The sequence below is a fragment of the Aquarana catesbeiana genome, linkage group LG01 (genome assembly GCF_042186555.1).
Source record: "Aquarana catesbeiana isolate 2022-GZ linkage group LG01, ASM4218655v1, whole genome shotgun sequence".
NCBI lineage: Eukaryota > Metazoa > Chordata > Amphibia > Anura > Ranidae > Aquarana > Aquarana catesbeiana.
The window spans coordinates 322,633,690-322,660,064 of NC_133324.1; the positions used below are offsets into that span (position 1 = coordinate 322,633,690).

The 26,375-nt window shown below is 43.6% G+C and overlaps 1 protein-coding gene across 1 annotated transcript in view; it reads right to left on the minus strand.

The window, feature by feature from the left end:
* Nucleotides 1-26,375, minus strand: part of MED13L (mediator complex subunit 13L) — a 235,598-nt gene that overhangs the window by 164,601 nt on the left and 44,622 nt on the right. Inside the window, exon 2 of the mRNA XM_073630346.1 lies at nt 7,866-8,112. Coding sequence (XP_073486447.1) covers nt 7,866-8,112 — 247 coding nt within the window. The remainder of the gene's footprint in view (nt 1-7,865; nt 8,113-26,375) is intronic.

Here is a 26,375-nt window from a genome sequence, read left to right on the forward strand (position 1 = left end):
TGGAGCGGTGCACTTGTGGGATGTTAAAAAAAAAAAGTCCTACAAGCAGCATCTTTGGGGCGGTTTAGGAGCAGTGTATACACCGCTCCTAAAACGCCCCTGCCCACTGAAATGAACGGGCTGCACTGCCAAAGCGCCTGCAAAGCGATTCGGCACTACACGGCCCTATTAACCCCTTCTTCAGCCACTAGCGGCCGAAAAGCGCCGCTAAAACGACCCTATGCTGGAAGAATTATTCCTCTAGTGGGAATTTAAAAGGTAAAACTACTCTATAAGTAAAGGTGTAAGGTATGAGTATAAGATATTTATTTAAAAGGTGATGGTAGAAAGAAACAATCTTCATATACACAGGTGAAAATATACGATCAACAAGTGAATATAAGGATGCACAAAATCTGGTCAGAGAGAAACATGGAATACATAAGGTACAATCATAGTTCTGTTGTATGTAGTTATACAAACAAACAAGTAACCAACGTTTCCAGTTTAGAATAGATAATACTCTTCTTTAGGGGTATAAGATTGTGACCATGACAGAAGATAAGACTATAAATTAAAGAGACAGTTGTAAACATAAAATGTAATGACAGAATAAAACATCATGCATATTTGTGTTATATAAAAAAATTGGATTTACACTGACCAAGAGGTATTGCTTGAGGACAAAGATATTTCTGCATCCACTTAAAAGAAAAGGGAAATAGTGTGCTACTTTCATGCGTGATGTCAGCTCTGGGATGTTCGGGCAGGGGATGACCAGCTGAAGCCCACGGGGAAATTCTCCCACAAGGAGCAGCAAGACCCCAATCAAAATGGTCCCAGTCCAGAAGGCGAGAAGTAGCCCCTTGTGGGAGAATTTCCCAGTGGGCTTCAGCTGGTCATCCCCTGCCTGGACATCACGCAGGACAGTAGCACGCTATTTCCCTTTTCTTTTAAATGAATGCAGAAATATCTTTGTCCTCAAGCAATACCTCTTGGTCAGTGTAAATATATTTTTTTATATAACACAAATATGCATAATGTTTTATTTTGTCATTACATTTTATGTTTACAACTGTCTCTTTAATTTATAGGCTTATCTTCCCTCATGGTAACAATCTTATACCCCTGAAGAAGACGATTATCTATTCTAAGCTTAAAACGTTGGGTCTTTGTTGTTTGTATAGCCACATACAACAGAACTATGATTGTACCTTATGTATTGCATGTTTCTCTCCGACCAGATTGTGTGCATCCTTATATTCACTTGTTGATCGTGCATTCTCACCTGTGTATATGAAGAATTGTTTCTTTCTACCATCACCTTTAAATAAATATCTTATAACTCATACCTTACGCCTTTACTTATAGAGTAGTTTTACCTTTTAAAGTCCCACTAGAGGAATTATTCTTCCAGTATAAACATTAATCGGGATGTGGGTAAACTTTACTCTATGTGGCCAAACCAGCACAATCCCCCTATATGTACTATAACGACCCTAAATCGCCGGCTAAAACGGCACTTTACCACCGATGCCCTCCCCACCCCAGTGTGAAAGTAGCCTTAGGGCAGCATGCACCCAGGGATGAATGCTCTGAATGCAGTCTGGTGCTGAGCATTTGTCAATGTGATGAAGAGACTCACTAACCAACAGGGAGGCTCAGGATGCAGGGGAGGGGGCAAACTCAACTCTTTAAAATTTCTGCATACATTGGAATGCACATTTTAGGCCTGAAAATTAGTTAGCGCCCTCCTAAAATGTTATATATTTTCTATAGGTGGAGACCCTGAAGAATAAAATAGTGCTAGTTGCAATTTTTTTATCACAATATTAGTGCAGCTCTTAATCAATCCCATATTTTCAGTAAAAATAAAATAAAATAAAATTTTAGTGCACACAGACACAATATATTACTCAATTTTTGCTAAAGTACAAAAAGAGGGTTGTGTCAGGTGAATCAATACCAAACGTGTCAAGCCTTAAAACTGCACATGCCCACTGAAACAGCGACAAAGTACAGTACCACATTTTTGGGGTTTTTAAATGATCTTCCAAGGACTTCACTGAAGCCAATTAAAAATCATGCTTGATTAGCTTCTTTCCCGGCCATAGCAGCAAGAGAATGACAGCATTTAGGTCCGGTTCACACCATATGCAGTCCAGTGCAGGGTTTTTTTCTGCATCAGAAACACATGGATAGTACGTTATATGGTTTCCAATGGCATAGTTAACACCAGTGCAGTCAGTTCCAGTGTGTTCCAGTTCCAGAAAAAAAGTAGAACATGCTGCATTTTTTGACTGCGCAAAAAATAAGTGTGTTTTTCTTTACAGGAAGCTTTACAGAGTATATGCTGTAAATTTGCAACTGCTATCATTTTCTTCTATGGGTCCTCTGCTTTCAGAAAGTATAAAATGTATTGGAGCTTTAAGCTCATTTTTATGTAAAAGGCCTCATGCACACTGGGCATTTAGCACCAGTGCATGAGGCTCCAGCGTTTAGCTGTGGGCAGGGAGCACAGGTGCACCATCTAGCACTGCTGCAGATGGTGCACCTGCTCACAGGCCTGGACAGTACAACTAGCAGTAATTACATTTAGGGTAGTGTGCACCCAGGGACCAATGCTCGGAATGAAAACTGTCTGCGTTCTGAGAATTTGTCCCTGGGTCCATACTGTAGTAAACAAAATATCACAAGGTACATTATCCAGCCACAGCAGCTGTAAGCCTCTCACAGCATTTGACAGGCTGCTGGAAGTGAGGCTGGATGGTGTGATAAGGCCATAAAGGTGCAATTTATTTTATGCAAAAATGTCTCCAGCAGCAAAAAAGGTTAAAATGAAGCACTAGGCAAATACAAATTAACACAGCTCTGTAATCATTAAGGGCCCATTCACACCATATGCACTGGGATGCATTTGTCAATGCATTCCCAACAGATGGGCATGATTCCCAATGAGTGCAGTTCACACCAGGGTGCTGAATATCTTTTCTTTGAGCTGAAAAAAGTTCAACATGCTGTATATTTCTGAAGGGCAACGCATATCAAAGCAACTGCAAGGCAAAACATCTAGATTGTTCTAGGTTTGGCTGTTCGGATGAGAAATACACCACATGCTGGCAATAGAGGTCTGTCACCAGGCTGTGCAAAAAAAAAAAAAAAAAAGGAGAGCAACAAAGACTGGTTGGAAACAGATAAAGTGGTAAATCTAGTGCAAGATTATCCAGCGCTTTATAATACAAGTTATTAGCAGTACAAGGATAAGCAGCAACCTTTCGTGCATGTTGAGCTGCAGGAGCTTCCTTTTATGAGAATAGTCACACTACCATAGAAATAAGTCAGTGGCAACAAGATCTTTAAGTGGCAATGTATGGAAATCAGCAGTAGCAGCCTGACACTGATTGGCTGTGCAAGGTATTTAGCAGCTGCAGCCAGACACTCCACTGAAGCAATAATCAAACACTAGCATAGGCACAAGTATTTTGTCACTGAAAAGAGAAAGGATCTTTTATTTAAAAAAAATTAAAAAAAAGTAAGGGCTCGTTCACATGGACGGACAGCACGCTTTGTTGCCTACCCTTGAATGCCCCCCCAATCCCAATAGGGATTTTACATTGAATTACGTCACCAACTGCCGTTTCGGTATGCAGCATGCCGGTGCGACATGCACACACTGACTTCAATGGGTAGGATATGCCAAGTTAAAATGATTAGACTGTGAGGCATCAAGGCCATTGCAAAGAAAAAAAGACTAGACAGGCTGCCGTGTCTGCTTGTAGGGAAAAAGACTAGACAGGCTGCCGTGTCTGCTTGTAGGGTGCAGATGGGTGGTGGCTAACACAAGTGGATCAGTATAATAATGGACTTTGAACATGTGATGTAATGGATAAACCAGAAACCTGTACTTTAAGCCCCGGTTCACACGGGGCGGCACGACTTGCACGTCGTCTCACCGAGGCGACCTGCACACGACTGCCACGGCGACTTGCAAAACGACTTCTGTAGAAGTCTATGCAAGTCGCCCCCAAAGTAGTACAGGAACCTTTTTCTAAGTCTAAGACTTGCGTCGCTCCTATTAGAACGATTCCATTGTACAGAACGGGAGGCGACTTGTCAGGCAGCTAGGTCACCTGACAAGTCGCCCCTGTGTGAACCGGCACTAAGGGTACCTGGCTGGAAAGGAGCACCGGACAATCCAATGATTGGATTTAGTTGTTCTATATGCTGGTCAAGACCAGACTGAAAAAAATAAAGCATGAATAACAGTTAGAAATACGTCTATCTTTTAGAGCTTTCATCAGTCATGCCATAAAAAACAGACACGGGTCTGCTTGGGAGAGACCAAGGCTCATCTGTGTACCACGTCCTTTTGGGCCAGTTTGATATAAGAATCGTCACTGGGACCCTTTCCTGCTCTATCTTGAGCAGCATTCGATGAAGGATCTTCATTGGAGGGGAAGCATAAACCAGCTTGAAACAAATCCAAGAAACCATCAGAACATCTACTGCAAAGGCTGAAGGATCCCTGGTCTTGACTACAAATTTGTTCAACTTATCATTGAACCTAGAAACCAGGATATTCACATCTAGGTTTTCCTCATCTTTGACAGAGATTTTAAAAGATCTCTGGATGTACAGCCTACTCTCCCTAGTCTAGACATTGATGGCTTAGGAACTCCAACTACTAATTTTTCACTGCAGGGATGTGGACATGCGAGAGATGGAATGTAAGTTTCTGCCAAGGCGTGTTTTAGACTTGTTTCACCAAGAGCAGCACGATTTCTGTTGCCCCTTTGACGGTTTGTGTAGGTAACTGCAGTGGTACTGCTTGACTGTATCCTGGCTGGGTGACCTTAAAAAAGAGGTATAATTTGATGGCTCTCAGTTCCAGAATGTTACAAAGTTACATAATTCGTAAGTCAAGTAGAGATACCAATCCATCCAGTTCAACCCGTGAAAGTGTGCTGATGGAAGGTTTTGACTCCTGTTGGGACCATGAATGCTGGACAGTCAGGGTGTAAACTCTGCCCCAGCCTATTAGGTTGGCATTCCTTATGACCACCTTCCAGGACATGTGAAGGAAAGACTTCCCCCAACTTCCCGCAGGACTGAAGATCCACCATGTCTGGGAGAGCTTTCTCTGGCTGGAAAGGAGCACCGGACAATCCAATGATTGGATTTAGTTGTTCTATATCATATGTATGCTGGATAAAAGAGGTCTACAGTGAAACAGGGCAAAGCAAACTGCTTCAAAGATGACTATCATCGAGTTCAGAATCCTTATGCAGAAGTGAACTGAGGGGTGCCATTCTGACCTTAAGGTCCACAGGTAGAATCCTAAGGAAGTAACTTCATCCTAAAGAAGGAAGATTCTTGCTTGGCCTGTGTCCATGATTATACCCAAGTATTCCAGAAGATGTGGAGGCCAGAGAGCAGAATTTGGAAAGTTGATTACCCATCCAAAGGTTTGAAGCAACTGAATCGTCCTTTGAATGTTGGCAGACAAGGTTGTGGCAGAGTCTTTTAGCACCCAGTCAGCCAGGTAACCTGTGACATGAACACCCTGGGTTCATGGAAGTGCCAGAAGTGGGGCAAGGACTTTTGTAAACACTTTGTCTCTCACAGCAAAAACGCAAAAAGCTGTGACGTGAAGGGAAGATAGAAATGTGCAAATGAGCATCTTGTATGTCTATTGATGCCAGATATTCCCCTCTGTATTAGAGAAAAAATGACAAATCTTGTTAATTTAATCTGGAATTTTGGTACTTTTTAAATTATCTCTGTATTGTGCTTCCTGTAGAGGGTGGAGCCAGTATCTCTCATGTAGCCACCGTGGAAGATGCTTTAGAAAAAAAATCAGTATAGAGATTTTAGGTACAGTATGAGGTGGACGCACCCATTTCGTTTTAGGACTGTGAACAAGTTTGAGAAGAAACCTTGAAAACATTCTTCTGAGAGAACTGCTAAAACCACTATTTGTGCCTGAAGTTGGTGCAAGGTGGTCATTAAACAGTCTTCTTTTGGTCTGAAGCTGGCAGACCTGAAGGCAAAAAAGCAAGGAGGGGGAATAGAAAATCCATTTTGTACCCCTGAAAAGACAGATTGGACCCAGAGGTTTGGGAACTGGTGTTAACATATAGGGAAACCTTATCCTACCTAATCCACAAAGCTGGGCCTCTTACAAGGTCCAGGCTTCACCTGTCATGGTGCGCATAACTCAAAGGGTCTGGGAACCATAAATGGACCACAATCTTGAACCTGTATAGCATCCTGTGGCTAACTATACACATTTTGCACTTCATGCCAAGCTTAGTGCCTACTGGAGGATCCAGTAGTCCAAGCAAGCATTGTGGGGCCCAGAGAAATAAGCAGATAGATCTCGATAGAGTCAAAGAAATGAAACTGAATAGTTTACTAAGAAAAATACCTCCCCAGAGGAGAACAGGTCCACAACTAAGGACACAAGCAAAAAATTAAGTCTCAAGGCGTGGACGGAGGTTATAAGAGTATGATTTAGGAGTACCTCTAGCAAAGTTTTTTGCCAGTGTCCAAGCATCTGTAGGTAGCCTGCACATAGCACATGGTTTAAGAATACAAGTCCCGAGTCCTGTAAAGTGCAATTAAAAGGACTAATTTTTTTTTTTTTTTTTTTTATCTTTGTCATTTGAGGAATACTGCAAAGTGGAAATAGTTGTATTATTGCTATTATGGTTATCTTCTTTTAGTCATGTGTGAGCAGTCTTAAGCTAGCTGTAGAAAGATTATCTTTAAATTTCAAGCATCTTGCTATTTTCAGATCTATACTTGAAGTACTAGAAGGCAAAAAAGAGCACATTTGCGAATAGGGATACTCCTCACAAGCAGGACCCGACCCCTCTTTCTCCTCTCCCCACTGATCGCTTACTATTGTACTCTGCTATACAGTTGCATTCCAATACTTGAATACTCTGCTGCATGCCTCTATGCCTGTGATTAAAGTGCTGTGCTGTACAGCTTAGTGTTCCTGGGTTCAACGCTCTTCACACCTATCCCCAATTCGGCTGCTCTTTCTCCAGATAACACATTGCTCCCACAACCAATTTTCCTATACACCTTTTCACTACCCAGCTTCTGCTACCCTCACCAGTTCACAAGTTACTCTCCTCTTACTCCCCCATTTGTCAGACTAACCTTCTTCAGGCTTGGTTCACACCTAATGCCAATGCGGCTCACAGCAGGGGTCCTGTGCATTCTGGTCCACTGTTTAAGATCCAATTTCAGCCCGAATTTTGGGCTGAAAAGGACCAAAAGACACACAGGGCTCCTGTACAAATTCACACCGGAGCTGCATCGGATATGTGAACCAGCAAAACAGAGAGCCGGTCACAACCTCCTGCTATTGGGGATCCCGCATCCAATTCGCAATAGTGTGAACCCGGCCTCATACTGACTTCATTGCATAGCATCTCTGCTAATAGCTGTATCTGAACTCCTTTTCTTAATGTACTCTCCCAATTTCCCCCTCTTCTCTGAGTGTACTCCCTCCCTTGTCATTGCAAGTACATGTCTCGGACATCTCCTCTCCCTTGATATATTCAGCCAACATCTTCCCTCTCCTACACCACCGATTTAGATGTCCACATTTCCATGAAACTTAATAATAATAATAATGCCCCTAGTATGTGTTCAGTTTTCCCAATATTTTCCAACTCTGATATTTGCTTGCAGCATCTCTCTTCCTCACTCTTCTCACATGAATGGACACACATTTGCCCATCCTCGAATAAAATAGATATCTCAAACAAAACCCAACGTTATATAATAATAAACATTTCAGGAAAGAGTAACTAAAAATGATCATCAGCGCGAGATGCCAACAAGAAAGAAAACAAGGCTTATTTACTTACAGGATAGCTCATGATGTATCACATCAACAAGATTTGGCTCATCTCCCCACCAGAAGACCCACAGCTCTTTGCAGTCTTTGCATTCAGGCCTGACATCACGTCTCCACACACACAGCAGGTTGGCCTGCAAGCACCGGATAAAACTCAGAAGAATGGGGTCGTCTTGGGCTGGAGCAGAGATGATCGGGCTGCAGTCGCCATGACCCTGGAAATTGTAGCGACGCCATTTGATACCAGTTAATTCAGCCTATAAGAGAGAAGCATAATTAAATGTAAAGACTTCATAAGCTTCCATACAAAAATAGAAAATCATATATATTACATGTATGTATATATATGTTATATGTGTAATCATATAACTTGGTACAAAAAAAAGAGGTCATCATCCTGCATTTGATTCATTGTCCCGGGTATTAAAATTGACATGCTAGTCTTCAATAATCTGAAAACCACACAAGATAAAGAACCAGAAAAACAGATTTCTACACATAAACAAATAAACTGACAGCACAAGCAAATAATACATGATGTTGATGAGGTTACTAGAAATATTTTACCACACATTAACAAAACATTTGGTCTTGACCTAGCCATTGCATGCATTACATCACAATGCATGGTAACTTATTACCAAGCGTTGTGGGGTGGCATAATAAAAAATAAAAATAAAATAAAATGGAACTTTGGTGTGATTTAGATGAATGGGCTGATGCATGACATCTTATGAATTCTTTATTTATAGGTTATTGAATGTAGACATAGATGGGAAACAGGTCATAATGCAAGATGCATAATGAATTTCCATCAAAACATCTGGAAAACCATGACTTATCATTTCCAAGTAAGTAATTGTACTGTTGGTTTTGAATAGAAAACAATTAGGTATGCATCACATAGGGATTAAAAGCCAGAAAGTAGAGAAGTCAAAAAGTATAAACCAAATAAGCCGGTAACCAGTGAAAGAAATGGAAGGATACGTTTCAGCTCTCTGCAGTTAGGAATGATAGTAGATGTGTGAAATATGCCAAGTGAACCTGTCATGCATAATGAAAGACTGTAGATTAGGGGCTCCTTTACACTATGTGCAGTGACTGGATAAACGCAGGTCAACCCTAAAGCACATAGAAAATAACTGTTTTCTATGTGCTTCATTCACACTGAAAAGCTGATGTGATCTGCAGTGTGTTGTAGTGCAAAAAAATGCCAAAACATCTGCATTTTCCTGCACCGCATTTCACAGTATAGCAGCTCGATACACCATGCTGCTGTGCAATGACATGAATGTGACCATTCAAATAACTTGAAGAAAAAAAAAAAAAAAAAAAAAAGATAAAAACATGACCCTGCTTTTACAGCGCAAGTTAGTATAAACCTAGCCTAAAACACCTTTTACCTCATCTGTTTCAATTCATCAGTTGTCAAGTTGTACTCTAACATACTTAATTCAGCACCACTGAGCCAAAGATTCGCTCAACTTTTGCTTTATATGTACTAGGACAGAATTCAACCTTTAGATCATGGCTTCATTTACAGTTAATCCAATTTTGTTGGTTTGATGCACAATTGGGCAAGATATGACATAGATGAACATCTGACACCAACTTATTTGCTGCCTAAAGTCATTTAACACAAAATGGTCATGAAAGAAAAAGGGAAGCAACTATTGTCCTTCTTTCTGAAAATGCCAGTTACCTGGTTGGCATAATGACCCTCTTGCTTGAACCCAGTGAATTTCAGACCCAAAAGAAGTATGCAGATACTTGTCCTGGGTAAGTGACTGAAAGCACTGAAGTCTGAGGATTAGCATACCAATCAGGAAACTAGCATTTTCTGAGGAACTTTATAATGGCAGCACCCAGATATCTTCTGTGAAAGGTTTATCTAAAAGGGAAATCGGCACAGTGCACATACAATAGTTTGTCATTGAAATCAACACCCCACTTTCATTTATCGTGCTAGAAAAGCTTTTTAGATTTTCTTCTGATCTGCATATTTGTTCCAGATCAGTGACTCAAATTATCCAAGACACTGTGGTCAGGAAAAGAGCCAGTAAACTAGAATTTTCAGGACGATGTCAGAATTAATGATGTGATATTACCCCTTCATTCCAGATTTATGAAGCGCTGTCTGTACAAAATGTGAAAAACTATGTTAAGTTAATATATAAATAAAAAGAATATTTGAATCCCATCAGATGCTGAGGGATGTCCATGTAGATGAATGATCAGCACCTAGGGCTCTTTCATACAGGCCACCCTTTAAAAAGCAATTCGAAGTAAACTGCTCTGCAGAGGGAGATATAGCAGCAGCCGGCTGGCGTTCACGAGGTGCTACCGCTGACTCTTAACGCCTGTTTCTTTGCTTTTTTTAATGTTACCAAACAATGATTTTACATTATGGGACTGAGCCACAACTGCAAGCTGAGCAAACTCAGCAGCTTGAGCTTATATTTCCACAAAGCAAAGCATCACAACTGTGGCATGTGTACAGCACTTTCCAGTTGTAATGTTAGAATTCCAGTGTACAGCCAGAGGGCAATAAAACTATGGCTCAGTAGCCTATTTTTACCTCCCCTGTATGTCTGCATGTATGAAAGTTTTTTTAAAAATCCCATCCCCCCTTTAAAAGTAATCAATAAGTTTATTAACTTTAAAAAAGTAAAATAAGCATTTTTTTCATATAAATTTCCAATACTTAAGACTTTTTTTTTTTTTACAAATAAATCTTAAAGCTGAAGTTTAGGTATGCATAATTACATTGGTTTATCTTGGACCAATGAAGGTATGCATGCATCATACCTGACTGATTCCCAGGGAAGGTGGAAATCACTATAGAAGGCACCTCTACTACAATGATCGCCGCTAGATTCCAGATCACGCAATGCAAATGCTGTTCAGTGAACACACGAGTTGCTTGCTCAGCATGAGTGGCATTCAAAGAACATTTTCTCAATTCATTCAAATCGTTCTCTGGTTGGACGAAGTGAAGAGGCAACGTCGGAACGTCAAGATCTTCGCCTTATTCAAATCAGAGAATACTTTGCATTCACTAAGAAAATGCAAAATGTTCTCTGAAAGTGGTTGAAGTTTTTTTTTTACCTGTGAGTATGCAGCGTTCCCCCCCCCCCATACTTACCTGAGCTCAATCTCAATCCAGGGATGTGCACAAGAGACTCTCTCAGCTCTCTCCCTCCTCAATGGCTCAGACACAGAATCACAGGTAACGAGGAGGGAGCGGGGCTAAGCAGCGCTCTGTGTGTCGGCCTCTTTCACATAAGCGGCTGCCTGTCAGTTTTTCAGGTGGACCCAATTGGACCCTCTATTGTACTCTATGGAGCTGCGGGTGTAAACAGACACATGTTTGTTTACACCCATCGACACCTAATCCGATCCGATCCACTAAAAACAGATCAGTTTCCCTTCCGTCTAGAGCAGTGGTCATCAACCCTGTCCTCAGGGCCCACTAACAGGCCAGGTTTGCAAGATAACTGAAATACATCACAGGTGATATAATTTGCTGCTCAGTGATTGCAGTATTCTAGTCTGCATCTCCCCAAGGTAATACATAAAACCTGGCCTGTTAGTGGGCCCTGAGGACAAGGTTGATGACCACTGGTCTAGAGGGCTGGACTGGATGGCAGTCAGGTGTAAACGGACAGGTGGTCCGTTTACACCTGACTGTCAATAGAAGAGAGTGGGTTGTGTCTGTTCTACATTTTGTTATTGTTATTTGTTATTTTGTTTTTAAATCTAAATGTTCGCAATCACTTTAACCAATAAGGCAACTTGTTAGCACAGGACCCAGTACCTACTACAGTTATTTCCAGCTTCCACCGTGATTGGCAGGTATTCTGCATTTATTACTTACATTATCTAATCTAGATCAATGTAACTATGCAAAAATATGCATACCTAAACTTCAGCTTAAAAGTATTACTAAAAGGTAAAAAAAAATGAAAATGAAAATTACAAACATGTTATACTCACATGCTCTGTGCAATGGTACTGCACAGAGTGGCCCCCAATTCTCATCTTCTTAGTTCTCCCTGCTGGCGATATTGGCTCTTTTTCGTGTGTCCCCATAACAAACGGCTTGCTATGGGGGGCAAACGGTACCTGCTTGCTCCCAAGCTGTGTGTCTATGGAAATGTGCTCCATAGACACACACAGCGGAGCTTACCCCTGCCCCCTACTTCCTCCTCACTGCTTTTGACAGACAGCAGCAGGAGGAGTCAATGGCTCCTGCTGTTTGAGTCCCTATGTGAAGAGGAAGAGAGCAGAGATAAGATGAAGCCATGTACAGCTCTGGATCTCTTCTCCCATCTCTTCCCCCTCACAAAGGGAAAGGGAGGGCAGAGCATATAATTTTTTTTTTTTTTTTTTAACTTAATGCAAGGAATGTATTAGATAAAAATATTTTTAGCTTTAGTATCACTTTAAATACAGTGTGTGATGATGCACTCATTTATGGGAGTGTGTGATCTGATATCCTTCAGTACTATTTGCAACACAAGCCATTTACAAATATACCTAGTGAGGCCCTACTGTCTCATGGTTTCTACCTTCTGGCTACAACTAGTAAATATGAAAAAGTGATTTAAACAAGACAGTTCCGATTGTGATGAACAAAGGAAGAAGAAACAAAAATCATAAAAGAAACCAGCCAAAAAAAAACAATATTATATTATATTATATACACACACACAATTTTTATTTTACACTGCAACAACATTGGTATCTTGCCTGGTTCAAACTGACAGGATAGAGATAGACATCGACATTTTGATAAAGTTAAAACAAATGATTACACAAATCTGCAAAGCAACATAAAATCCTTCCTTCTACAGAAAATTTTGTGGACTTCCTTGGAACAAGATATATACTATACATATATATGAGAACAAAACTGTAAAATAGGACAGAATGAGACCATGAGCTGGGAAAGCCCAAGAGAGAAGAGTTAATTGGAAGTGCAGATTTGAAAGAATGCAGTTCAGCAGCTTGCTTGGGGCAAGGAAGTTTCTGCATTCCTTAAAGGGACATTCATCCAATATGGACATACTTGAATTTCAAATATATGTTTAAAAACTTCCTTGGCAATAAAAACAGCAAAGCCCACACCCAAAAATGTAGTCACCTCAAGGAGCTCAAATGCAAACCAACATCCTCGTCCCTTGCACTGCCAGATCTATAAAGCAAAAAGCACTGTTTTGATCAGAAATCAATTTGGGAGCACTTCTGGTCTGATATATATGTATTTTTGCATGTATTAAGTTCTCCTTATTTTCCCTTTTTTCTTATTAAATAATTTTTCAATACTGTAATTGTATCATTAGGCTACAGTGCCATCCACAGCACCATTTACAGGCTAAATGAAGATTTATGGTTTCAATGTAGCATTCAGCTTGCATATTTGTCACTGTGTAGCTAATTGGTTCCAAATAGTCAGTAGGTATAAAATATAAATATATTGATTTGGAGAGAGGAAGTCCTTCGCACATTCAAATAGTAGCTTTATTATAACAGTAAAGTTGAAGGGCAACTACTAGGGGTGCAACGATCCGTGATCCGAACGGTTCAACCTGTTCGGATCGGCACACATGCGCTCCGTGGAGAGTGCTGCTGCCTCGGCCTTACGAAAGGACGCGGCTTCGGCCTAGCTCCGGTGTTCTGCCGAGAAAGTTCCGCTCGGCGGATAAGGACCCCTGCGCAGTAGGATCCGGCGGAAATAGCCGAAGATAAATAGGGGAAAATCAGCTGTACACGGCGCCTGTAAGAGGGCCCCTCGCGGGCTCGCTTCGCTCGCCATGCTTCGGGCACGGCCTCGCTTCGCTCGGCTCTTTTTTATTCCCCCTCTAGGTCCACTTGGATGGTGGTGAAGGAACCTGGACCCAGGGCGCAGGCGCCATGTACAGCTGATTGTAGATTTTATCGTTCGGCTATCTCCGGCGGCTGCTAGTAATTCGTACTGCACAGGCGCTGCGCCTGCGCAGTACAGGGGGGAACTTATCCGCCGAGGGAACTTTCTCGGCACGACACCGGAGCGGCGACCATCTTGGTACACCCGGCGGCGGCGGTGCACGCTGAAGCCATCACCCCTCAACTTGTGGATCTGATCTGTCCAGCTTGGTGGCTTCTATTCTGTAAGGTAAGACTAAACAACACTAGTCTTCCTTCCTAATTCCTATACTCATACTGTATAAAAAGTGGGGGAGCCTGTGGATATTATTACAGTGGGGCAGATTGTGGATATTATTACAGTGGGGCAGATTGTGGATATTATTACAGTGGGGCAGATTGTGGATACTATTACAGTGGGGCAGATTGTGGATACTATTACAGTGGGGCAGATTGTGGATACTATTACAGTGGGGCAGATTGTGGATACTATTACAGTGGGGCAGATTATTACAGTGGGGGAGATTGTGGATATTATTACAGTGGGGGAGACTGTGGATATAATTACATTGGGAGAGACTGTGGATATTATTACAGTGGGGGAGACTGTGGATATTATTACAGTGGGGGAGACTGTGGATATTATTACAGTGGGGGAGACTGTGGATATTATTACAGTGGGGGAGACTGTGGATATTATTACAGTGGGGGAGACTGTGGATATTATTACAGTGGGGGAGACTGTGGATATTATTACAGTGGGGGAGACTGTGGATATTATTACAGTGGGGGAGACTTTGGATATTATTACAGTGGGGGAGATTGTGGATATTACCGGGGGGGGGGGGGTGAGATGACGTGGATATTAGTGGGGGAGATTTTTTTTTGTTGATCCAAAAATGATCTCAACCGTGACTCCTGATCCGAGGAACGATCCGAACCATGAGTTTTTTGATCCGTTGCACCCCTAGCAACTACCAGACTTGCAAGTAGAAAGTATCAAAGAACAAGGCAGCTTTATTGTGTGTTAGGCATTTCATGCCACCTTGATGGGACTACACCCCACTGAAACATTGGACATGATTATTAAATCACCCTTTACAGTATACATACAAACTGTATGACGTTAAATAAACACACTTTAAGCTACAAGCACATGGGCACATTTGCCCCTGCAGTTTACAGATCCTGCATATTTCTGGTGTCCAGGATGCACTAAAGTGGCATACAGCCGCCTATAGCCCGTAAATGTGGGAAGGTGGCTGTAAACAGCTATACTATTTGCATAAAGTGTTGCACGGACCCAGCCATAATGCACCAAACACACACTAAGCGCATTCAGTGCATGAGCGCTTCTTTACGCAAATAGCTACGTACAGCCGCCTTCATCCATTCAGGTCACCCATTCATTCCATAAGAGTGCAGCAAATTGTAAGTTATTTTTCGGAGTATGTTATAGGCCCCCCCAAAGTATGAGGAAGATTGAAATGGCTGGGAAGCAGGGCAATATTAATATTGGCGATTTTAGTTATCCTGATATTGATTGGGCACATGAAATTGCCCAGTCAACAAAAGCTTGACATTTCTTAAAGCCGTATCAAACCCAAAAAAAATGTTTTAGGTTTTTTTCTTACCTAGTGATCCTCCCAGTAAGTCTGTTATTTTTCAACTCCCTTTTACCACTGTCAGGAATGGTTACAATGGTTAGCTTTCATTCATTTATGTAAAACCTTTATCACAAAAGGAAAAAAACGGTTTACTGTAACCGCTTGTAAAGTGTTAGCTGCAGTTTAACTTCAATTGGTTAGTCAAGTTCATCTAAATCTGCTAGTGCATCTAACGCACTCCTCTCTAGACTGCTGTTCAAAAGGTGTCTATGTTGCTTTGCCATCCAAAGTGAGAACACCCTGAAGCAGGGCATTCATGAACAATCTCCATACTTTCAACCAGTGGGTTGAAAAGGGAAAAAAAATGCATCCACACAAGCGATGTGGATCCCAGCTGCACTATTGTATTCTGACAGCGGGGACTCTTCCCCCTCCCCGCCCATTGGCTGCAAGTACTGATTGAATACTGGTCCCAGAAGTTTGCTTTGCCATTTAGGGCACGCAGAGCAACTCGCGTAACCGCCTGTGAAGCCGCAAGCTGTCACAGCTAGGTGCCCACATTTGCAATGCCGGCACCGCAAAAAGGAGAGGGAGAGAAGCGAGGCTTTGGGTGGCCACATCGCTAGGCCTTATGCAAACAGGGCGTTTTTACAGCTGCTTTTAGCAGCGTCAGACATTTTTTTTTTCACAGCTTAAAAACGCCTCTCCATGTTATTCTATGTGTCCATGCACACACAGGCTTTTAGGAGCTGTAAGTGGCACAGGCGTTTTCAAGCTGTAAAAAAAAAAAAAAAAAAAAACCCAGAGCCAGCAAGTTCTGAGGACCGGTGTTACAGCTGTAAAAACGTGATGCTGTTAAAAGCTGCTAAACGCTGGATACAGCCACGTTAAGCCTCGTCAAGCGTTTTTGTTTTGACTCGTAAAAATCAATGGTTCCCTATGAGAGCCCATTATTTTGAATAGAAGTCGCACCATGATGATCCGACTTGCGGTGCGCTGAGGATCTTGAAGGGGAAAATAAACAAACTGGTGTGGGGTTCTTACAACCCCACCCCTCCCCCAAAGCATACCAGACCTTTATCCGAGCACGCAGCCCAGCAGATCAGGAAAGGGACGACTACTACAACGAGCAAGCGATGGGAGAACATCGGAGGAAGAACAGAGGGAGAAGTCAGCGGGATAAGACAGCGGAGAGAGGAGAACCAGAAAGAGGGAGAAGACAGCGGAGAGAGGAGAACCAGCAGCGGAAGAGGTCATCAGTGGAGGGAGAAGAACCGGAGGATGAAGAAATCGCCGGAGGATGAAGAAATCAGAAGGAGAAGAGACGCCGGAGCTGCTTTAATGAAATTACTCTGTCAAAGACCTGTGAACTGTTTTTATTTTTTACACTTTTTTGGGGGTGAATGGGTAGGGGTACAACGTACCCCATACTCATTCACATAGGGTGAGGGGCCAAGATCTGGGCCCCCCCCTTGTTAAAGGGGGCTTCCAGATTCTGATAAGCCCCCCTCTCGCAGACCTCGACAACCACTGGCAGGGTTGTCGGGAAGAGGCTCTTGTCCTCATCAACATGGGCCCCCCCCCGCCTCAAAGCACCCCCCCATGTTGAGGGCATGTGGCCTGGTATGGTCCAGGAAGGGGGGGGGGTCACTCGCTCATCCATCCCCCCTTTTCTGACCTAAAGAGCTGCATGCTCGGATAAGTGTCTGGTATGGATTTTGGGGAGACCCCACGCCAATATTTTTACATTTTTTTTCATTTTGACGAGGGTTCCCCTTCAAGATCCTCAGTGCACAAGCCGCACCGCAAGTCGGATCCTAATGATCTGACTTCTGGTGAAACTTCTATTCAAATCAATGGGCTTTCATAGGTAACCATTGATTTTGAATAGAGGCAGAGAAACGCTGCTAAAAGCTAGCGTGGCTAAACCTGCATTAAAGCCAATGCAAAAAGCTACTAAAAGCACATTTTTACAGCCGCTTTTTCCTGGTGTTGGAAAAGCAACTCATTTTTACAGCCACTTTTTCCTGGTGTTGGAAAAGCAACTCGTTTTTTCTAACGCCCTGTGTGCATAAGGCCTAATAAACAGAAAAACAAGTGCAACTCCGCTTTAAGATAGGAAGTATATTACTGGCCATATCACCAGATAAAATAACGGCGAAAAAGGCTTAAAAAAGAAAACTAATGAAGCCACCTCATTTAAGGATTGGTAAGCTACAGGAAGGGGGGGGTTTGCCCTCAGCTTGTTTGCGTGGACTGCTGCACCTGAGGTAGTGAATACGGTATTACAACAATACTAAAGAAAGATTAAAAGTGCGCTGTCCCCACAACATGACATAAAAATCATATATGAAATATGTGCAAAATGTCTAAAACAATACTCACTGGTCTATTATAGTAATAAACAATTGAAAAAATCTGTGATGATAAACATATCAAGGAATCATAAATAAAGTGCAAAGTGCTGGATACTGAAAGGCAGCAACATAAAGTGCCCAGTGCAAAAACAACAAGTGACACTCTCTAATTGAGATAATATATAAAAAAAAAAAAAAAATCAAACTGTGAAAAATTATGTGAAAACATGGTCAAAGTCCAAACCTAGTCCTATTCCATGCAAAAAGGAAAAAAGGGAAGAAGTGCTCCGTGCTGAATATGATTGTGTCCACAAAGAGACTCAACACTCCTTCACCTGAGTGCTTGTATATACAGACAAGCTGCTTACCAGAACCACTGATCCACAAGGGATCACAACACGCTTGAAGGTGTATTCCCAAAGGCCACTACAGCTCACTCCCGACCGATTCCACACGACATCAGGTGGGTAACCACGCAGCTCCGTTTAGAATAGGTATGTAAAGCAAGGAGGAGAGATCATAATGCAAACCGCTTATCCGTTTTTATGAATAAAAAAAAAGTATTGCACTTACAAGGAGTAAAATCATAGGCATGTAAACATCCACAGTGCACGGCCGCAACTCCACTTGTTCGGCTCGTGCTTGCTGATGACACCACTAGCTCCGCTTGATACGTTTCCTCTAAACAGGCGTCATCTGGGATTGGAGCCTCCTATTGGAGTGTTGAGTCTCTCTTTGTGGACAATCATATTCAGCATGAAGCACTTTCTTTTTTTCCCATTTTGCATTGACTATGCTTGGACTTTGACCATGTTTTCACATAATTTTTCACAGTTTGATTTTTTGTTTATATATATATATCATTAGAGACATTAGAGAGTGTCACTTGTTTTTGCACTGGGCACTTTATATTGTTGCCTTGCAGTATCCAGCACTTTGCACTTTATTTATGTTTATGATCAAAGATTTTTAAAATAGTTTAATACTATAAGGCCTGGTTCACACTGCTGCGATCTCAGACATTGCATGTAAGTCACACGGCACTGCTGTGCGATTCGAATTCAGCCATACAGATTCAGAAGTCATGCAGGACCATTTTTTTGGTTCGCACCAGAATCGGATCACATGGGTGTTCACACCCATGCGATCCGATTCCTGTACAAATTGACAGTCCGCACTGCGATATGCGAATGGATTTGGGGGTGTCATTAACTTTGTATTGGCAGCGGTTCGCATAGGGCAGTGTGAACAAGAGGTCGACCGATATATAATCGGCCGATATTTGGACTTTAAGGGTCAGTTCACACTAGGACGACTTGTCAGGCAACCTAGCCGCCTGACAAGTAGCGTCCCGTTCTGTACAATGGAACCGTTCTAAATCGGAGCGACTGACTTAGAAAAAGGTTCCTGTACTACTTTGGGGGCGACTTGAGGCGACTTGCATAGACTTCTATATAGAAGTCGTTTTGCAAGTCGCCGCCCCTGTCGTGTCCAGGTCGCCTGAGGCAGTCGCGCTGCAAGTCGCGCTGCCTCAGTGTGAACCGGGGCTAAGAAATCGGCATCGACCGATTATGTAAATTAGGACGATTAACACTGACCGCACTGTGCCTGTTCCTCCTCCCTTCCCCACACATCATTGGCAGAGCAGCGTAACGCTTGCCAGAGCCACTAAGTGTGTGAAACTGATATGTAACTGAATGCAGCTGTCAAAATTGAGTGTTGCTGTCAGGGGTGGGTGGGACCCAGCAGCAATCAAACACCAGCCAATGGGATGGGTTCTAGGTGGGCCGCTACGTGTATGTGGCCCCACCCCCTTTCTTAAGCAGCCCAATCATTGGCTGGTGTTTAATAGCTGCTGGGTCCCACCCATCCCCGACATCACCGCTGAATTTTGACAGCTGGTCTCTCTCTGCATTCAGTTACATATGTCAGTTTCACACACAGTTACACTAAATGGGCTCAGTGTGAAACCTGCCAATGCCAATCAGTGCCACCTGTCAGTGCCAGCCAATGTTTCTAATCAGTGCCACCTACCACTGCCAATCAGTGCCAGTGCTTCCAATCAGTGTACTGTACTGAGTACATAAAGTGTGTGGTAGAGCTGTATGCAATGCGGGAACCCGTACTGGATTTGCACAGGTTCTCGCATTGCAGCAGTGTGAACCGAGCCTAAGAGATCAAGGTGTAATATTTTAGAAGTTTTGCACATATTTCATATATGATTTTTATGTCAAACTGAATTGTTTTGGGGGCCGCGCACTTTTAATCTTTATTTAGGACTGGTAAGCTGCAATGTATTACATTTTTCCTTTTGGGTTTAATACTGCTTTAACCGATTGCCGCCCGCCGGCTGTCATATGACGGCCAGGCGGTGCGGCTCTCGTACTGGGAGGGCGTCATATGACGCCCTCGCCTTCCCTGCCCACCAGGGGGCGCGCACGCCTGCTGGCGGCAATCGCGCATGCCAGCCGTGCCACTGGGCACCCGATGCGCGTGCCCGGCGGCTGCGATGTTCGCCGGGCACCCGCGATTGCCGGGTAACACGGCAGGACCGTGGATCTGTGTGTGTAAACACACAGATCCACGTCCTGTCAGAGAGGAGGGGAGACCGATGTGTGTTCTCAGTATAGAGCAACACCGATAGGTCTCCTCCCTTTGTGAGTCCCTTCCCTAGCAACATGATTAACTCCTTGATCACCCCAAGTGTTAACCCCTTCCCTGCCAGTCACATTTATACAGTAATCAGTGCATTTATATAGCACGGATCACCGTATAAATGTGAATGGTCCCAAAAATGTGTCAAAAGTGTCCGATATGTCCGCCGCAATATCGCAGTCACTATAAAAATCGCAGATCGCCGCCATTACTAGTAAAAGAAAAAAAAATAACAAAAATGCTATAAATCTATCCCCTATTTTGTAGACGCTATAACTTTTGCGCAAACCAATCAATATACGCTTATTGCGATTTTTTTTACCAAAAATATGTAGAAGAATACATACATACATACATACCTAAACTGAGGAAAAAATTTGTTTAAAAAAAAAAAAAAAAAGGATATTTATATTATAGCAAAAAGTAAAAACTATTGTGTTTTTTTCAAAATTGTCGCTCTTCTTTTGTTTATAGCGCAAAAAATAAAAACCGCAGAGGTGATCAAATACCACTAAAAGAAAGCTCTATTTGTGGGGAAAAAACAATAAAAATTTCATTTGGATAGAGTGTTGACAGCGTTGAAAGCGGAAAAATGGCCTGGTTAGGAAGGGGGTGAAAGTGCACTGTATTGAGATGGTTAAAGTGATTGTAAAGGTAATAGGATTTTTTCGTCATACTTTCCTGTACATCATGGGACACAGAGTCAGGCTTATATTCATTACCTGCTGGGTTATATTTCATCTCCAGGTGAATGGACACTGGTAGACTAAAGGTCTTTAGACAGGAAGTGATCCCCTATATAACCCCTCCCATAAGGAAGCACTTCAGTTTTGTAGCAAGCACAGAATCCTCAAAAAAAGAGGGGAGGGATCACTGTGTCCCATGATGTACTCAAAAGAAAAGGATTTTACAGGTAAGTATGATGAAAAAAATCCTATTTTCTTTTTCATACATCATGGGACACAGGGTCAGGCTAATAATCATTACCTGCTGGGACGTCCCAGAGCAAAAGCCTTGAGGGGAAGGAGACACCCTGCCAAACAATAGCAATCAGAACTTATATGGCAGCCCGCAGTATACTGTGGCCGAAAGCCAAATCCTCGGCTGCTCGCACATTCACTTGATAAAATTTTGTGAACGAATGCACTGAAGACCAAGATGCAACCTTACAAATCTGAGTCACAGATACCTGATGGCAGGAGCGCAGGAGGTTCTTACACCCCTGGTAAAATGAGCTCTCTCGCTTAAGGGAGGAGCTTTACGTTTCAGACCATAGGCCTAAAATGACCAATTGACGGACTCAATTGGCAAGGAAGCTTTGGAAGCTGCCTGCTCTTTCTTGGGTCCTTTTGATAAAACAAAAAAGGAGTCTGATCCTCGGATCTCCGCAGATCTATACAAATAAACCTTGACTACCCGGACAACATCCATGGAGTGCAGTCTCTCTTCCGCCTAACGAGGCTGAGGGAAAAAAGAAGTCAAAATAATGTCCTGATTTTCCAGTACGGTTCCCTGCATGAAAGGGCTGCCAACTCCGACACCCTTCTAGCCGAGGCGATAGCCATCAGGAAGGCTAGCTTACGTGACAGCAAGTCTAATGGAATTTCCTTGATCGGTTCTAATGGTTGTTTCTGTAACACAGACAGCACCAAGTTCAAGTCCCAAGGACACATGGGTGACCTAATGGGGGGAAGCAAGCGAGTTGCCCCCTGCATAAAGGTTCGGATCAGTGAATGGGAGGCTAAAGGCCTTTGGAAGAACACTGATAGAGCCGAAACTTGACCTCTGATTGTACTCAAAGCCAATTTGATATCCACAGCTGACTGTAGAAAAGAGAGAATTCGCCCAATCACGTATTTCCGAGGATGCCATTTTTTGGCTTCACACCAAGCAATATAAAAGTCTTCCAGACCCTATGATAGATCTTCCTAGTGACAGCTTTTCTAGCATTCACTAGGGTAGACACCACTGGTCCCGAGATGCCACGGTCCTTTAACAAACTGGCTTCAATAGCCATGCCGCCAAATTTAGAGACTGTAAATTGGGGTGGAATATAGGACCTTGAGACAATAGATCGGGGCGACGTGGAATCGTCCATGGCCCGCCTATTGTCAGTCTCACAATCTCCGGGAACCAGGGCTTTCTGGGCCAGGCTGGTGCCAACCGGGAATGACTGGAACCCCCTCTCCAAAGTGATCAGAAGGAAAGCATAAACCAGGGAGTACTGGCTCCATAGAACTACCAGAGCATCTGTTCCGATTGCCAGAGGATCTCGTCTGTAGCTTGTTGTTGAACCTGGATGCCAGTAGGTCGACCTCTGGCCATTCAACGTTGGAAAATTTCCTGGAACACCCCTGGGTGTAGGGACCATTCCCTCGGATCTGCTGGTGGCTGAGATAATCTGCCTTCCAGTTCTCTACTCCCGGGATATGGACTGCCGATAGAAACGGCAACTGTCCCTTTGCCCAGGCTACTATGTGGTTCACCTCCTTCCAAGCTGAACGACTCCTGGTACTGCCTTGGTGGGTTATATAGGCCACTGCAGTGGCATTGTCGGACTGAACCCTGATAGGGCAGTCCTGAAACTCCACCGTCCATGACTGTGGGGCCAGTTGTACTGCCCGTAATTCCAGGACGTTGGGCAGGATCCGTTCTGTCCTTGACCATTTCCCTTGAGCTGTGAGCCCCTCTAGGGTCGCCCCACAGCCTGAGAGACTGCCATCTCTAGTCAGTACTCTCCAAGTTACCGGGAGGAAGGATCTTCCCTTTCACAGGCTCTGATCCTGGAACCACCAGTTTAGGCTTAAGCGTGCCCGAGGAGATAAGAACATTGGATAATTCAGGGCTTGTCCTCTCCTGTTCCAAGCCAACAAGATGTCTTGTTGTAGAGGCCTGGAATGGAACTGGGCATAGGACACCACTTTGAAGGAGGATACCATCCTCCCTAGAAGACTCGTACAGAGCCGAATGGAGGGTTGTCTGGTGCCCCTTATCTGACGCACCTGATTCTTCAGGGCACAGATCCTTGTGGGCGGCAAGAATAATCTTGCTTGGACCGTATCTAGGATCAGACCTAAATACTTTAGACCTTGAGCTGGTTTCAAGGCTGACCTTTTGGTATTTCTGATCCAGCCTAAGCTTTTCAAATACTGCACTGTGCATGTTATGCTCTGTTCTAGAGCCTGTAATGAGTGATCTCTGAGCAGGAGGTCATCCAGATACCCAAGCACCAGGATCCCTTGGGCCCTTAAAAGACCCAGTACTGGTGCTAGGACCTTTGTGAACACCCGGGGAGCTGTAGCAAGCCTGAAGGGTAGAGCCACAAACTGAAAATGACTTTCCTCTACTGCAAATCGCAGGAACCTCTAAAGAGGCTGAAAGATAGGTACATGTAAATACGCGTCTTTTATATTGAGGCTAAAAAGTCTTCCATCTGGAGTGAGGCTAAAATTGAGCGGACAACCTCCATACAAAAAGGACTGAATTAGTAGATACTGGTTTAGGATCTTAGGTATAAAAATGGGCCTTGTGACCCAGTTTGGTTTTTAAACCGTAAAACAGGTTTGCTCTTTCGGATACAGGAACCTGTACAATCACTCTTTCATGCACTAAATGATGTACTGCCTGAAGCAGCAAGTCCCTTTTTGGAGGATCCGAGGGACCGGTGGATCGTAAAAACCTCTGCAGGCTTGCCCCTGGCCCTAGCGCCCTGTTGTCGGCGGAACTGCCTTGACGCTGAGACATTTGAGGAAGCAGTCCCTGAAGTTTTAAACAAGGAACACCTGGTGCTTTTCTTCACAGGAAGTAGATAACTCTTCCCTCCAGAAATCTTTTGGATATATTTGTCCAAATGATCACCAAATAAACGTTCCCCATGAAAAGGGAAACATGCCAATAAATTTTCACAAGGAAGCTCGGCTGACCAGTTCTTAAGCCAAAAAAGTCTGCGTATATGTACAGACAAGAGAGCCAAACAGGAAACCTGCTGTATTGAATCCTTTTAAAGGCGTCAACAGCAAAACACAGCGCTCAAGGAATATCTGTCTTACTTTCAAGCAGATCATCCTCCTTGTTAGGCCTATCAGGCCGTTTGACCTGATCCTTTACGGACTGGCAGATACCAATTGCTGCAACAGCTGGCTGAATAGCTGAACTGGCCAAAGAAAAGAAAGCCTTTAATAATGACTCCAATTTCTTGTTAATAGGGTTTTTCAAGCCATGTGCATTATCTACCGGACAAGTTAAGTTCTTGTTTAAGGAAGAGACTGCTGAATCTACGGCTGGCATGCTCCCTTTTTTAATGAACTTTTCATTCATGGGCTATAAAAAGGGTAAACCCTTTTAAGAGGAACAAAAACCTGTCAGGATGTTCCCAATCAGCATACACTGCCTGTTCCAGCAGAGGGTGTAGGGGGAAAGCCTGTGCGGCCTGAAGAGGCCTCAGGGATCCCAAGAGGACCAGGGGGGCTCAGTCACCTCTGCAATAGGCAACTTAAAGGCAGAACGAACCAATTCAGTCAGAGTCAGGATGAAAAGCCTCTGCGACTGAGAGGCAGACATCAACTGGGTATCCTTTTATCCAGATTGCTCGGAAGCAGACTTATCTGCCAGGCCCTCCACAGAATCCTGAGCTTTTTAGCTCTTCCCCATTCTCAACCCATTCCTGCTCCAAACTAGGAGGCTCCAGGGAGGGGGATCTGTCACACTTCTTCCCACCCTGCGGGATGGAAGCAATCATGCCGGCAATCCTGTGCTCTAACCGGGCTAGGGCTGAGGACAGTTCATCCTTAGTGATAAAGGGTGAAGCAGCAGCGTTGACCATAGGCACAATACTATATAGGCGCAGCGGCTCAGATTGCCCGGGAGCCACTGATCCTTCAGGGGATACAACACTAGGGATATGACTAGGTTCATCAGAAACTGCTGACGAAATAGGTGTGCCCTTCCCTGTAGTGTTAGTCCCACTCCTTTTTTGAGGACATTTACTAGCCACAAAAAGAGAGTACTTGGGTGTAGTATTAAAACACTTCAACCCAATGTTCACCCTTCACGGTGGCTTCCTGTCACTTGAGGACCTTCAAGGACTGGGTACCCTTTTCATATTTAGGGTCCACTCCCTTGGACTTCTACAGCACCCTGCAAGAATGCCTTAGCGCTTTGGCGTCCAGTATTCCACTTCGCAGGGTCCAGCGCTCGGAGGCCGCATTACAGGCAAAACCTTGCAGGATCTTGAGTCTTCTTTGCGAGGCTCGGGTAATATTTATCTAAGCATATAAAGCCTGTGTCAAATGGATCCAATCGATCAATCCCTTAATTCAATTAAAAACCGTTTGTAGGACTAGAGACCTGGAGCTCAGAGAGCACAAACAAACTGTGCCCTCCACCTTGCAGACCTGTAAAATCCTTTTCTTTGAGTACATCATGGGACACAGAGATCCCTCCCCTCTTTTTTGAGGATTCAGTGCTTGCTACAAAACTGAAATGCTTCCTGTATGGGAGGGGTTATATAGGGGATCACTTCCTGTCTAAAGGACCTTTGGTCTACCAGTGTCCTGGAGATGAAGTATAACCCAGCAGGTAATGAATATTAGCCTGACTCTGTGTTCCATGATGTATGAAAAAGAAAACTTTTTTTAAAAATATTAAACATGTTATACTTATCTGCTTTGTGTAATGATTTTGCACAGAGCAGCCCTGATCCTCCTCTTCTGGAATCCCCCCGCAAGCGATCCTGGCCCCTCCCACAGCTGAGTGCCCCATAGCAAGCCGTTTGCTATGGGGACACTCATGCAGGCTTGCTCCCAAGCTGCTCTCTGTGTGTCCACTGACACACATAGTGCAGTTCAACCCAGCCCCCCGATCTCTCCTCACTAGCTGTGATTGACAGCAGCAGGAACCAATGGCTCCGGCTGGTGTCTCTGAACCAGTGAAAAAAAGAGAAAAGAGCAGCAATACTGCACTCATGTACAGCGCTGGATCGACATGGGGCTCAGG